Source organism: Hippoglossus stenolepis, chromosome 17, assembly GCF_022539355.2.
Source record: "Hippoglossus stenolepis isolate QCI-W04-F060 chromosome 17, HSTE1.2, whole genome shotgun sequence".
Classification (NCBI taxonomy): Eukaryota; Metazoa; Chordata; class Actinopteri; order Pleuronectiformes; family Pleuronectidae; genus Hippoglossus; species Hippoglossus stenolepis.
In genome coordinates this window covers 9,991,516-10,007,651 of record NC_061499.1, presented here as the reverse complement: position 1 = coordinate 10,007,651, position 16,136 = coordinate 9,991,516, and the positions used below count along the sequence as shown (strand labels likewise).

Below are 16,136 nucleotides of genomic sequence, written 5' to 3'. Positions count from 1 at the left end.
CTGCACTTCAACATTGTTAAGAGGAATTGTGTTCTTGCTTCACTTCCCTCTGAGCATGTTTATGTGCTGTGTGTGTCTGTGGTGAGCAGTAAATTATATTATCACAGTGTGGAGGCCCCCTGCTGGTGGTTACTGGGAACACAAAGGGTTAGTAAGCATAGAAATAGACACAACAATATTGACATTTAAAGTTTTGCAGAGAGGAATTGTAAAGAATTGTAGAATATGGAAATACTTTAACGCTTTGAATGTGTTTCAATGAAGACTTTAACGTGGGCATGGTGGCCAAGTGGTAAGGCGTTGGTCTCGTAAACCAAAAATCATGGGTTCAATCCCCATTCATGCCTTCAGAGTCAAGAAGAAGTGATAATTTAGCAAAGGTAGATTCATGTGCACTGTAAATCTAGTCTGCATGACAAAGAGGTAAATGAGATTCTACTGATCAAAGTTAAACTGGTATGTGTAAGAACATTTTCAATTATAGATTTTAAGTTCTAATTGATTCCCTATCTGTGTCCAATAAATAATAAATACAGCCTGATATGCTACACACTATGTGACAGTATATTTCATTCTCCAGTAAATAACAACCACCAGAGTTTGTTGTTGCCCTGAAGGCCAAAACAAAAGACAACCATCAAAGTGCCTCATCTCTGAAAGATACTCAGATATGAATAGCTTTCTATATTTAAGTGAGTGGTTGCCAAGGTTACAGCATGTGTGAGATAAAATATAATTAGAAATACAAACTGGAGTCATCAGGAGAATTTTGAAACTTTAGAAATGGTAAGAAATCACTGATATGTTTGGAAGCACCAGCAGATAAATCAAGAAGAATATTCAAGAACTTTGAGTAAGAAATGAAAGAAAGGAGACGAGGCTTATTCAACGTGAACTTTAATAACAGCGGAAGTCAAATAGTCATCGTGTCTTTGTCCATGTTGCATGTTTGAAAAGGCAGAGGAAATATCCTGAGCACCAGAGGTGACAACAGGAGTTTATTTTAAGGTATTTGGGAGCGGCGAGGAGAAAATATTAAATAATGCATCATCCAGTGCAGCAGAATATCTTAGCCCTGATTTAGATTTTTCAATTTCAACTCATTCTTACATAATTTCTCGAGGTCTGTGAAACTGCTGGTTTTTCGCTGCCTCCATTAAACCACATCAGTTCAAATAGCTTACAGACAAACTGAGTTCTTTTGCAGGACTTGTCTTTTAGACGCATCAGCATTTTAAGTATTTTCCTTGTCATGAAAACTCTAATGATCACCTACCCCAAGGTTATGACTATTCACTGCTGAGTAAACAGTTACCTAGTCCAACGTGCACACTTATACATGCACTCTCCGGACAAACAACCACAGGACACAGCGTTTACTCTTTGTGCAAGATGTGCAGTCGATGCATTAGAAGACTTTTTACTGATTCCCAGGAGGAAGATAAAGTTCCTCAAGCAGGATGTGGGTATGAGGACGAAGTTGTAGTAGAACAGTTGATGATGTGCACTCAGTTTCTATCGATCCACTAATGTGCTGTAGTTTTATGCATGTTACACTGCACATGTTTCCTGTGCACGTGACTTTAGTTCATGTGAGTCAGTCAGCCACAATCTTAAATAGGGACAGGAAATGTCAGGAAATTACAGTTGGTGAGTGACACCAGAACAAAGTGTTGTAATCTTATCATGCACAATCAACGGAACAAGTCGGAAACAACTGCAGAGGCCTAAAACAACCAGAGACACAAAACAACCAGAGACACAAAACAACCAACGACAGAGACACAAAACAATGACACAGCATGAGTGAAGCAAAAATGATGATAGAGAATCAAATTGACCACAAAGATGTCAAAACTAACAGACCATATGCGTACCAGACATAAAAAAATGGAATATATAGACAAAAAATGACAATAATCCTGCATATAAAACCCACAATGGCTCTCAGTGGAGTGCAAACCTCCACCAAGGCCCAACAGTTCCCTGATGAAACCACATTTAAATTCATTTGATGTAGATTTTTATTTGGATCCGCACCAAGTTGCAAATCCCCACAGTTCCCTCAATATTCCTAATTTTTCCATCAAGATCCATGAATTAATCTCTGTGAAATCAACGAAAATGGAGAAAAATGTCCTCTCTCGACTCTGATCTGGATATCACACGCTTCCACCAGGTGATGCATCGAGTAGTTTTTTAGTAATATTACTCACAAACAAACGAACGGACAGGGGTGAAAAAAATAACCTCTTTGATAACGGTGAGCTAAAGAAAAACTAGAGATACACACATATGTAGTTGTTTTGTGTTTCTATATATGGACATGTGAGGGGCCTTTTGCGAGTCTGTCCCCAGGGACCTGTTGTCTCATAATCCGTCCATGTGCGAGTCAAAACTTGTTGCTGATGGGATTCTGCAACAAAAGCCAACAAGCTTTAGGTGCTAGGAGTTTGTGTCACAAATCTGCCAGTAGCCTGATGCATACATTTTACTCCAAGATGTCTCATTAAACATGCGTCTTATCTGACACCTCAGAGTCACCTGACTCATTTAAAACCTGCAGAACATTTACTTTAAACCATCAAACACCTTTTGAAACAGTAGATAAATGTGTTTTCTGCAAGAAGCACATGAGGATTTTCTCAAAGCAGGACACAGTTTGTCTGAGTCACTAATACGTCACTTGATAACACAGCGGTGACTTTGCTGAGCTTCTCAGGTTCACAGCAGCACTTAGACAATTAAAAGGACATTTTGAAAGGGGCTTCAAATATGAGAACGGAGAAAAGCAACTAATAAAGCTGAAGACATCAACGCTCTGGATTTATTTACAGCTGATGACGGCTGCACTTACGCTTGAACTCCCGGTGGTAGACATGGGGCCTCCAGGGTCGGTGCCGTATCCAGTTCAGGCGTCGTTGTAGCTCCATGATGCCGAGCAGGTGCCAGCGTGCGACGGCCACTCGCCCATCACCTCTTCTGTCCGTCCCCAGGACAGATACTCCCTGCAGAGCATCAGAGGTGCAGAGCACACACCCCAGCAGCCTGGACCTTTTACAGATCACACTCCGCTCGCTGGGAGAGAGCTGTTACAGTAGCTGTTGTGGTTCCTCGGCTACACTCACCCTCCACTGCTTTATCTTTAATGCATGAGTCAGTGGAACCCAACTCCCTCTGTCCTTGTACCCAGGACAGAGTCAGGCCTCTCTCCAGGAAGGAGCACCTATCAGTGGGTAGCATGTGAGGCTCAGAGTGCACACCCAGGTGAAATGTGATGCGTCTGCTGCACCGTGCCCCCGGGGAGCCAAGGTGGGTGGATAGACAGGAGGTGGATGGTCAGTTATAGACGCCATTGACAGGTTCTGTGTGTGTGGAAACCCCAAAATACCAAAACACAGAAAGCAATGAAGAAAACAATAACAGGAGATTTCTAAACCTCGACCCTCAACTCAAAGTGAACATAAGACTAAAACATTTTCTACAAAAGCACAGAATGAGTTATATATGTAATATCTACACTGAACTGGTTATTATGAATATATAAAAATGCGTATGTGACGATTTCTCTTTGTGGTAGTTTGTAAAAAGAAATCCACAACTAGAGATCCAAGAAGTTTTCTCCGTATGTTTTCGTCTGTTTGTTCGAACATGTTTTATCGCTGCACTTGTGATTGATGCCCGTTGCTAGATCCTAGTGAAGAAGTCAATGTTTCAAATCATCTCGTCGAACATATCAAACATATCAGTGTTTCAAATTCCAAATTATTCTGATGAGCTGTGTCAGCATTTCAACTCACATCGATTTGCAGTAGTCTTAGCAACCATTCATTTAAATTTAGAAAGTTACTATTGGTCAGGGGTTAGTCATTTTGATCACTCATCTTTTGTGAATGTCAACAGGGCTACACTGGACAATGATATACAGTTACACATCATTTACTGTTTGATGCACTTTATCAAACTAACTGTTGATCAAAGTGAGTGAAAATACAGAAGCACATTATGTTTATATTGAACACAATTTTTCAGCAGCAGCAGACTGGAGAGGCTGGTGGCTTCAATGTGGTTTTTAAAGATTTCTTTATCTAAATTAACAGAAACAGATCAAGCTGCAGAGATTTGACAGGGTTAAGTTGCAGGAGGAGACAACGACCTCTAGTGGCAGTCAGCTGCTCAGTGCAAACACAAAGGCTGCAAACATTTGTGCTACGTTCATACAGACGACAAAGTCACTCAAGTGTTTGTAATGCACATTATGTACTTGTCTTTATTCAGATAAAAACATACGTCACATTCCTGCCTCGGTTTCTTGTTTTATATTAAGGTCCAGAATATAATAAATAAAAACAATCAAACACAGAAATGAACCTGATCAGAAAACACAAATTTGTGTATAGAACAGTTCATAACATGATGATACATAGAAATATTCTTTACTCCAGATATATGGCAAATGACACACACACACACACACACACACACACACACACACACACACACACACACACACACACACACACACACACACACACACACACACACACACACACACACACACACACACACACACACACACACACACACACACACACACACAACTGGCTGGTTTGGTTTACATATCGACTCCAGAGAAAGCAACATTACAGATATACACGTGTTCTTCTGTTGGCTGGTGTTATGAAGGTGCTTATGAGAAGACACTAAATAAATTTAAGCTGAGCCCTGATTATTTCCAGCTGAAAGTTCACTGACCTCAACGACAACATCTGGTTCAAGAAGCCACTTGGGCTGAAAACAGGAAAAAATATATCCTGAGGAATGTTTGGCAACTCCTACAGCAACGTGTGTCAGTATGACTGTGCTCACGGTAAAGTACGTTACGATATCAAAAGCAGAGCAGGCCTTTTTCTGACCACGTTTACAGAAGGCACGTACAGTCACTAAGGACGAGAGAACAACGCTAACACCAAAGTTCAGCTCGTCTCTGCCTGTGGCCCAAACTAAAGCTACAATGTTCTCACTAGGCTCAACACACTTTTAGTTACGTACCGTGGAATAAATGGTTCAAGTTGGTGATCTAGACAATATTGGGTTATATATCTTAACTGTAATACTAATTCTTAAGACAAGAGCGAGTAAGAATAAAAATCTGCAACAGCGTGTGCACACCAGCATGGTCGATCCTGAGGTTTCTATCAACACAGACGTCCCCATGGAACAAACACACAATCAATCAGTTCACGTGACCTTTGACTTTTAAAGCCCATTTGATTTCAGTAACATTTGAGAGAATGAGGTGATAAACAACAGGAGCAACATACACAAAACAAATATAAACTTATGAGTGACACCTGGGACATTGCTGCTTGAGGCCACTAGGAGGCCCCAGACATCAAACACAGCCCTGAAGATGCAAACAAAGGATTTTGCTGAAGAGAGAAAAAAAGAGTTCACAGGAAGGACGTTCATGTTGACAGAGCTATGATCATGTAGGATTACCCCTCTTTAAATAAAACCAAGAGTCAACAGACTCACCTGGCTTAAACTGACTGACAGAAATAACAGCACTTTTGTATTTAATCTCTTTTCTTCGCTAATTCCTACAAAACCTCGACACGTGTTCATTTGGTCCTTTAGTTCAGTTCAAAGATACGAATAAAGCTTTCTATAAACACGGTAATTATACAACAAAGAGAAAATGTGCAAAATTGTCGCCATTCATAGCACTTTCTAAATTCACCTTCTGTCTGTCGTGCGTTAGTTTAACTTCACACGTATGTAATTATACATCTGGAAACAAGGCTTCTTTCTTTCAGGGACTGAGGAATTTTATGACCTTAAGGTTCTTAAAAAAAGACGGAAGAATGAAACAACCTACTGACATTTCCAAACTGTGACGAGGGGTCACCAGCTTCATTAACATGCAAGGCATGAACACAATGTTTTTTCCCCACCAGTGTATTGTCTATAACTTTCTCCTATTATTGAATCAATCAGCTCAGCCCTTTCTGCTGAGTCAAGTCACTGTGGACCGGATTATTATTTCTTTTGTGTTTCAGTGTCACCGTAAGGCTTTCAGCTCATGTGCTTGTGAGTTGCAGTGTTTGAGCATGTGAGGATGGAATCGTAGAACCAACACTTCATTGTGCGCCACCATGTGAATGTGCTCTTAAGTGAGTTAATCTGGGCAGTGCCATGAGAGAGAGAGAGTGAGAGAAAGAGAGAGCAGGGATTGAGGTGTGTTGAACTAATGTGTGCATTTTTTACTTTAAAAATCGATCCAACCATACACATCCAAATTCTGATTGTCTGCAGCTTCCGTCTTTCACTCATCCTCCCATTTCTTCCACATTTAGAGAACTTTGTCGGTCCGTCACTCGATCTTTTCTGGGTCAACGTTATCCAGATCAATGTCACTGGAGGCCGCACAACACAAGCACAGTTTTTGGGTGACCAGAGAGCTCCTGTCTGAAGTGACGGAGGAAAGAAAAAAAAAAATCAATTTCATCAGGGAAAACAGGAGAAAATACTGTGAACAAATACATTTTAGATAAAGCATTAATGGTTTTATCTTAGGGTCAATAGAAGTGGGAGGGGTTTACCTCATCTACAGGGGTTTCACACTTACTGTACGAATACATATCTTTGTACTACAGAACCCTGTACAGTATGTTTTCTCAGCAGTACAGAGAACTTTCAAACACTGATCTCAATCCCTCTTTTGAGTCAAGAGTTGATTTTTTTTACATGTGTACAGTAGCTGGTGTATATAAGACTTAAGACTAGTAAGCTACTTTTGAAAAGTTATACGTAATATCATCACACAATGATATTCATTCATACAAAAACTTGTTGAACTTACTTATACGATAACTTTGTGCTTATGTACTTATTATGTTTCAAATATAAAATACACAGTGAGGCCTCTTGTTCAATCCCTTGAGGAATTTCAATTCTGCTTAGATTGGCCCGGCTTAAAAATTGGCCTATTGTCTAAGTATATTTGAGTTCATTATGCAACCAAAATAAATTCCCACCCTCAGTGACCAGTTTTTCGAGGGGTTACCTGCCATGTATTCTTTCATAGATGTCACTTATAAATTGTCTGGTTTTACAAAACTGTTTGTGCATAAAGTGATAGAATTATAATGAATTGAAAAATAGACATGATGGCACCCATGGGTCTCTGGATAGATGGATTAAGGTTCATGAATTCTGTAATAAAATAATGTAGCAAAATAAAATACATTAGAGAATATTAAGTGATTTTGGTCTCTCCAAAACAAACATGACAACTATGCTGGACAGAACAAAACCACTGGACACGCAACTCAGTCTCATTCAAAGCCTCTTACCGAGTATATTTGTTAAGAAGGCTGGTCTGGAGGAGGGTGGCAAGTGGATGCATAGGAAGTAGACTGGTACTCCGGACAGCGCCACAGCAATTCCTACAAGAGAGTTGATGGTGTCGCTGTAGAGAGGCACCACCACCAGGAAGACGCTGCACAGGCAGTAAACGATCGGGAAGAACAGGGACAGCTGCAGAAGTGAAGTCAGGAGAGGAGGGCGATGATGAAGGGAGGGAGAAAAGTAGGAAGATTAAATAAAAGAAACAAATATCAATATCGTTAGTTTAAAACCATAAACCTTCTGGTGATTTAATAGTGGCTCTAATAAATGTTTTTTGATGATATGATGAGAATCTATACTATAGATTGATCGAGGTCAGGGAAGATGTCATCAAACGGCACCGTTAGCCTCAAGAGGCATTTGTGCTGTGTCTAGAGCCTTCGCAGACTGAGGTCGACATAGTTTCTGAACATATTTCAAATGAACATTATAGCTTAACATGTGATTGATATTTTAAGCTAAATCTCTAATGTTTCTTAGTGTTAATCATATTCACATGACAATTTATGATTAACAACATTGAAGTTGTTCGGCTCAGTTAAAGAAGTGGGTGTGGCTACTGCATTCATTTGAGAACTGGCACTGGAGTAAGTGCGAAATATTTTGCTAATGATTTACTAGTCAAATCATATTCTGTATATAATTGTTGCATCTGAGGCATGCAGAATGAATACCAAGGTGCACTGAAGCAGTTCTAGGTGCTACCTTAGTAAGACAATGTAGTTCCTTCTTTTAATTTGTTGTCTCCTGTAAGTAGTTACATCCCCGAGAATTGTATGTTTTCTCCACTGTCCGTTGTTTTGTATGTTCATCAGCAGGATTAGGCAACAACTACCAAACGGCTTTCCACAAGAAAGACACTATTAAATACAATTTGGGGCAGATAGGGATGAGGGGATTAATGTTTCAAATGTGTTTGAAATCTGGTGTGGATTAAAACAAAAACCTGGATCCAGCTGATATAAATGTGATTTCACAAGGGGATAGATAGGTCTTGGCAGAGGAATGGGCTTTGTCTTTCCACAAAGATGACAAAAAGTAGGAATAAAAAGATGAAACTATGACAGTTAAATCAGGTTTTAAGATGTGAAAAGTTTTCATAGACATAAAGCACATCTTTCTAATAAACTTCATGTCTCAGCATGTTCCATACCACACTGATTCAAACTGAAAGCCATGTCTATAGTCATGCTGCATCTACCTTAACAGGTCGAGGCAGATCAGGAGCTTTGAAGCGAAGATATATCAGGCTGGCAATTGAGAGACCGATGAACAACCAGTAGTTAAAACTGAAGTAGTTAATCAACTGGAACACATCAGGCACCGAGAGATACAACAGAGACATGCCACCCTGGGAACAGAAGAACAGACCCATACAAAACAATATTGAGTTTGGTAATAAACGACACGGCATCCTACGGGGCAGGCTTACAGATGAGACCAAAACAACCAAATACACGGTTTAATTTCAAAATACACTAAAGTACTCACATTGAAAAGCAGGGCAGGAATTGGAGTGAAACGCTTAATGTGGATCATACACAGGACGTTAGGTAGGTGGCCTTCTCTGGAACCAACAAAAAACAACCTGCAGGAGAAAACAAATGGAGCAAGGGTGAGAAAAGATGTTATCGACTATTCAGACATTTTAACATTCAAAACATTACTTTGGCAGAAACAGGCTTTTAAGACGGATGTGTTGACGGACCTGGAGGCAGCGATGATGGAGGAGTTGAGACCTCCGTAGCAGGAAATGGCCACAGCCAGAGGGATCAACCAGCGACCCCAGCCCAGCACCTCATCTGCAAATGTCTGTAGAGACATTCAAGTGTTTATTGCTCATTAACAGGTAAGATCAAAAGCCTTTAGTGTTTAACCCATTTAAATACATATTAAGATATATAATATAATAAAAAAGTTCTAGGGGAAAAACTGCAACACTATATATTATCTCTGCTTGTGGAACTGCCAAAATGACATCAGAGCCACAAATCTGAGACTGGGTTCGTCTCCCACCACCAAGAGCTCAAAGAGGCCTTCAACCTGTGTCTTGGCCAGGAGGCCTTCAGCATGTGTCTGATCTCCTGACCTCTTTTCAATGTGGTACTTTAGTGTTATGTCTCCTCAATGCCCAGAGAACAAGGTTGGACCTTGTCACTAAACAACATCTGACAAATCTAGTCAGAAAAACATAAACCATTGCTGTATTGCGCTGCTTTAATTCAATAGTGCACAGAGTCAATGGCGTGTTGACTGTCAGAACGTTAAGGAACCATTAGACTGAATCCTCTAATAGAATAATATCAAATACCACTGACAATACAACTCTTCCTCTGCCATTGCACTAATAACATCATCAACTTCCTCATGTTCCTGTGTGGAGCGCTAACCTCTTTAGCTAAATGAGGTTCCTGTCATCATCTTGTCTGCTACAGTCACAAATAACTAATAGGGAGAACTGAACCAGATACTAGTGCCAGAGGCATCCAGCCAGACTGAAAGAGATGACAGCAGACGACAGGATGGAGATCAAAACCTGCTGTCGCTAGGAGACTGAGCAGATGTTGACAATCTGGATGAGTCCTGTGATGTACTAATAAGCTTTATGGGTAGATATTAGTATCACACACTCTCAGAGGACTGCACCAAGTTAATGATCTTCAGATACTCACCACGGCAACAGCCTCACTGTTGAGCACTTGGTCTGCATCCATGACGACGTAATAAGCTACGTTGGTCAAGATGTAGATCACTGTTACAATAGGCATGGAAATAGCGATGGATAAGGGCAAATTCCTATAAGGACAAATGAAAAAGTGGTTTATGTTCACTTAAAGCAATCTGTCGACTTATAGCTATGATGCAAACAAGCCACTACTGAGATATATACACAGTAGTTATGCAAAAGAGTGTCCATCAGGAATGAAAAACAACCCTGTTTGATTTGAGATGGTTTCTTCTTCATCACACTTCATACCTTTTGGGGTTCTTGATTTCCTCTGTGATGAAGTTGAGTGTGTCCCAGCCTGAGTAGGAGTAGAGCGCTGAATAAAAGGCCAAGGCCATGTCGCCAGGGTTCAGCTTGGACCCTTTGAATGAGTCCTCAAAGTTCTGGTCAAAACCTACAACAAAGAGTTGGTGCATTAATCCCAACACAGCCAGTGCAGTTTTTAAAACCTAACTGGCCTTCAAGTATTTCCTGCATTTCATATACAGTTTCCTGCCAATACCTGCCAGAACTAACTTAGCAATAAACAAGAACAAATCCATATGTCCCATTTGACATAATCAAGTGCCAAATAGAAGTCACTTGTTTATTAATTAACTAATGTGTGAGAATAACTAAAACACAGATAATTGATCTATTATAAACTATGTTAGCTTAGCATTTTAACCTCATTCATTCAATATTAGATTTAAACTATTGGCCACAGATCCAAAAATGGGTAATTACTCCATTATTGGATCAGAGGTGTTTGAAATATTTATCTTTGCATTGTGTATAAGAAGCTGATATTCAATCACAGCAGCAGTAATTAATACGACGTTCCTACCTTGTGCCAGCTTAACCATGCCAGTGATGATGATGACGATGAGAGCGAGAACCTTGGCTACGGTGGAGAAGACCTGAAGAATAGCGCCCCATTTCACTTTCATGCAGTTCACACAAGTCAAGAGACCTGACGGAGAGAGACCACAGCGGTTAAACAATGTAAACTCTACCGTGTTCATGTTGGATGATGGACATAAATAATGCAGAATAGCTGAGCAGGGATTTAAATGTGAAGTTAAGAACTTTTGAAGAAAAAATGTGTTTTCTGATCATGACAAATTTATTAAAATGCTTCATGTTTCAGTCAACTTAAGGTTCTTTTCTTCACTGGTTTTGACAAGACTGACTGATATGGATTTTTTGGGCCAATGACAATACCCATATTAGGGAGTAAAAAATGTCCATTGCGGACAAATCAGTATATGTATGTATATGAAAAAGTTTTAGTGATATACAATCAAATACATAGAACATACACTGTCTCAGCTAAGGCAGGAATAAGGAGCTTGATAACCTGTTCGGCAACTAGATAGTTGTACTCCAGCAAATACAAGCAGGAAGTCACTGTGTGAGACAAGCAGTAGACTGACCTGATTTTTGCATTCTCTGATTGGTCAGAAGGGCGAATCTCAGTTAAACAGTTTAGAGGAGGATACCTCTGCATTGTTGCCAGGCAAACATTGTTTAGTTGCCCTAGAGATGTATTAAAGCTTAGATGACTTGCATCTTAATCTAATCCTCTGGGAAACGTTCATGCATTCATCCCAAACAGGTTTGACTACTGTTACGCTCTTTGCATAAACGCCAATGAATAACAATAAATAGGTCAACAGCAGCTCATTCAAAATGACACCTCTCTGCATTTAAATATATTTGCAGCACATTTCAACAACAAAAAAAGAAAATGAAAAGTTGGATATTGCTGATTTAAATAACTAAAAGCATACTATTTTAGTTTCTTTGTCTGGATACACTGGTACACAGCCAATACTTTTCTAATGGACCTTGCTGCCAGCGAGTGGTGAGAACAGACCATTTGTGCAAAGGGTTGGATTGTGCCATTTAAAGTACTGCTGATTGTTAAAAGGTATGTTTTAACATCACTATGTGGTTCATGCAGGAGATGAAAAAAAGAGGTTGTTTAAATTGTGTCCAAACTTTATGGATACAACAGCTCCAACGTGATGAACTGTTGCTGCACACATGCACCACACACACACGCACACATACATACAGACACACCCACACATACCCTGATCGCCCGGGTCATCTCAGTTGGGTAAACACTTACTGTCCACAGCTTAAATAAAGCATGCAAGTGTGTGCAGTACAGGTAGAGACTTACATATAATGGCAGCAGCGATGAGACGGACAGCATTGTAGGGGGCTGAACACGTTGGGTAAAAAGGCTGGACTAGGTAGTTGGAGAAGGTCAGGGCTATCACTGCCTGACAGGCTGGTTCCACTATCAACAATGACGTCCACAGTCTATACAGGTATGATACACATTTATCATTATGAGGCATGAGTACAATATTAGTTACATTTTAGTAAAACAACAATGAATAATGTTAAACTTGATGGTCTTCTGCCATTTTGGTAAAAGGTCAATGTTTTCCATGATGTAGTGTCTGCCTGCACTAATGTCATAATCAGTTGACACTTCAAGCAAGTAACCTGACATGTCTAAAGATAAGAGTTAAACACGATCAAGTGCAAACTATGCTTGATGTTTGTTTGACTCAAAACAAAGAACCTGCTGAGCAAGCAACAAGTTTCTATTGTGTATTATTTGCAGCACAATGTTTAAATGAAAGTGTCCGCAGACAGGAGAAGCAAACCAACTACATACCGAATAAAAGCTAAGAAGCCTCCAAAGGCCTCAAGGATGTAGGCGTAGGAAGCTCCAGATTTATGGATAGTTGTTCCAAGCTCAGCGTAGCATAACGCTCCAAAAACGGAAAATATTCCTCCAATGGCCCACACTACCAGTGACAGGCCAAACGAGCCTGTATATAGAAGAACCCCCTGCGTGATAACAAATAAGGGTAGTTTCTACAGTAAATACAGTAGCATATATAACACTATATGTACAAGAAACTAGAAGGTAACAAGCAGCAAAATGCATTAGAATTAGACAAGGCAAAAACTGCAACTGCAACAGAAAACCTTAATATTATTCAATTAATACTTATTTCTGATTTATTCGTGTCTGAATAATAGCATGCATTTTTAGAATAAAAACCACAAGAGCAAGCGACTATTTTCATCTTAAAGGACAAATAAATTGTTCGGCTAAACAAAGTGGAGCATCCTACCTTAGGTGAGACGAAGATGCCAGAACCAATCATATTTCCCACGATGAGACAGACCCCATGGAGGAGGGAAATCTCCTGCTTCAGCCGCAGACCACTGCTCTGAGAGCCCGTGTCTGCCTCGGCAACCATCCTGATTTACAGCCCTCAGCCTCGACTCAGAGGAGGTAACAGGACAGTGATGGGGGGAGTGGTAAAGAGGAACAAATGATTCCAGGCAGTTGAATCCAAGTAGAGGGAGTGGAACAAGGAAAAGAGAAAGGTTGGTGTGTGTGTGTGTCCCAGGAGGGCAAATTCTCTGCCGGTCTCAAAAAGCCATTGTTGAATCTTGGACGTACATCCCTGCTGGGATAATCTGTAAAAAAACAACAAAACAAGGATTATCATTGGTACACACCTGTATATCAGCTACCAAACAGCATTGAAAACAAAATTCTTGGTTCATGTCAATCGGTTCATGAGGCGTGGAACTGACGAGGTAGGACTTACCAAATAAAAGGTAATACGCCTCTGCCAACCAGTGAGGTTGAAATAAATATGATAATCTCTCCTTTTCTGCTCATGAATTACAGTGTTAGATATTAGCCAAACATGTGTTTTTTGCAGAATATTGTGATGTTACAGTTTGAATGGATATTTCAGTCTAATTGACCTAATCAACCATTTATCTTTGCTTTGGCAGCAGAAATAGACGATGTTACCCGAGGTTCTGTTTAAAACAGTTTGCTCATTAAACAAAAATCCTCACTCAATGAAAAAAACAATCATATTCATGTGAATATTTACTAAATGTCTTTAGGTTAACTTTAAATCACAAAGCTTGCTTCATGCTTGAAGCTTGATAAGAAACTAAAGTGTTTACTGAGCCAGGTGAACACAGTGCATGTTATCCAGGACGGACAATGTTAAATTCAGTTAAGCCAGATAACAAAAATATATTTTTGGAATGTTGAACTTGGGACTTAGTAAAATACACCTGTATATCAATACACCTGCTGGAATAAACTTAATGCTAAATACTACATCGTCAGTGTTTCTGAAATGCAACCATCCCATGACAAATACATTTCATCCTGACTGCAAAGTTCTTACAGAGCAGCTTTCTTGAGTGTAAATTAAGGATTTTTAAAAAATGGTCCTTGACATATTTATGAGAGGGTTGATTGGAAAATGTGCCATCAGATCTCAACTTGACTATATGCAGTTGTGAGTGTTAAGTTATTTCTCTGGCGTAGTTTGACCTTAAAATGCCACAATTGTATAACTCTGTTAAACATGTAAACACACACAAGCACGGCAGTTAGTGAATTAATCAACTTAAAATTAAATAAACTTGCGGGACGGATATTTGATTTCTTAACTTACTGACCTCTTTCCAACAATTACAAAGTTAAGTTTTAACAGATTTTCTTCGAATCTTTTATCCTGCACAAACCACGTGGTCAGGTGTGTCTTCACTATTACATTAATGTCGGTGCATCCCCACAGCGAGACAGGAGGAGTGGTCTTCACGGGTTCAAGAGCCTTTTGTCCTATTATGGAGCCAATGAAATCAGGCCAGCATCTGGTCTGCGTGCCTCACAGCAAACATGGCTGCTGCAGTTGTGCTCCCTCGCAAGTTAAAAAAAAAAAAAGACATCTCCGTAAAATCAAAGATAATAATCCCCACAACTCAGCCACTTCTCCTACCCAACTCATCCCACCGTCATTAGGACTGGAACAAATGGACATGTTGAAACGGGCAAACTTTTACTTTTAACGCTGGATGGGGGACGTGGACTCTTCGAAATACTTTGGCCACCTCGTGTATTAATACTGACTGAACGATCACTCACCACATCACCACTGTTACTGACTAGCGCCGCCGGCGGCAGTAATAGCCTTATTAGCATTAGACTAACACGGATGGTTAAACCGTGTTCGGAAGCTGTCACTAGTTAACACTGGTGACCGGTGTCCATCTTGAAGCTTGTGAAAAGCGGCATTTAGCTCCTCGGGGCTAGCTAGAGCAGCGGAGCACCACATCCATGATGCTGGTGATGCGCATGCTAACGTCGGGAACTGCATGTGACGGACATGTGAGGGACGTCAGTACAACTATCGGCATCTTTCTGCCATTCGCGGGCTGACGACAACCTTCCAGACTGACTGTGCGTCAGTAAACACAATGAGAGAGACGTGGTGGGGGGGTCACGGTACCTTGTGTTGCGTCTGGTTTTCTCCCGAGGAGGAAGCAGCAGAGCCCGGACTGAGCTCCTCATGTGTGAGAGGGCAAGTTGAGCTCCCGTTACCTCCTCCTCCTCCTCCAACAGCAGCAGCTAGCTCCTCCTCATCCTCCTCCAGCCGTCAAACACCTTGTGACATCACCACGCTGAACAGACCCCGATACCAATCGATCATAAACACGGTTATGTATTGAGTTCAATCGATAACAGCGACAGGGTGTCCGTCACAGCGGAGGAGGAACTAGCATCGACTGTAGGTGCCCGGCAGCGGATTGATTCTTTGGTGATGCGGTCCCCCAGGTGTGCATTGTGAATCAAAGGTGTGATTGGGCAACGATGCATGGCTCAACCAATCAGAGGAGAGGAAAAGTCATCGGACTGGTTTTAATCACATATCCACAGCTCCTCATCGTCCTTATCAGAATATTTGTTTAATTTACTGCGAATGAAAACGTTTTGTTTAAAACTGTGTCTAGTTTTATTAATGATAAAATCCTGACTGACCAATGCATGTTTCTTCTTTTTAATAAAGCACTTGGTAATTTGTTTTTTGTAAAGTGTCATTCAATGCATTGCAGTAAGCTTTATTGGCATTTTACAGACAAACAAATAATCATATCAACGATTAAA

At 40.4% G+C, this 16,136-nt stretch overlaps 1 protein-coding gene and 1 non-coding gene across 2 annotated transcripts; one reads left to right on the top strand and one right to left on the bottom strand.

The window, feature by feature from the left end:
* Positions 1 to 275: 275 nt before the first annotated feature.
* Positions 276 to 347, top strand: trnat-cgu. The gene has a single exon. It is a non-coding gene; the product is annotated as a tRNA-Thr (tRNA).
* A 3,896-nt stretch (positions 348 to 4,243) lies between these two features.
* si:dkeyp-120h9.1 (Y+L amino acid transporter 2-like) lies at positions 4,244 to 15,787 on the bottom strand. The gene is made up of 12 exons (XM_035183407.2): positions 15,481 to 15,787; positions 13,285 to 13,636; positions 12,819 to 12,994; positions 12,312 to 12,454; positions 10,968 to 11,093; positions 10,391 to 10,535; positions 10,086 to 10,209; positions 9,122 to 9,225; positions 8,905 to 9,001; positions 8,615 to 8,764; positions 7,359 to 7,542; positions 4,244 to 6,471 (listed from the first exon to the last, which is right to left on the bottom strand). Exons 2-12 carry the CDS (start codon positions 13,411 to 13,413, stop codon positions 6,377 to 6,379), a joined length of 1,473 nt encoding a protein of 490 aa, XP_035039298.2. The 5' UTR covers positions 13,414 to 13,636; positions 15,481 to 15,787; the 3' UTR covers positions 4,244 to 6,376.
* Positions 15,788 to 16,136: the final 349 nt, after the last annotated feature.

Coding starts and splice junctions, on each gene's coding strand:
- si:dkeyp-120h9.1 (XM_035183407.2), bottom strand. CDS start 13,413: ATGGTTGCCGAGGCAGACACGGGCTCTCAGAGCAGTGGTCTGCGGCTG. Junction 10,536..10,967: donor CATGGTTAAGCTGGCACAAG/GTAGGAACGTCG, acceptor TCTTTGTTGTAG/GTTTTGACCAGAACTTTGAG. Junction 8,765..8,904: donor TTCCTGCCCTGCTTTTCAAT/GTGAGTACTTTA, acceptor TTCTGTTCCCAG/GGTGGCATGTCTCTGTTGTA.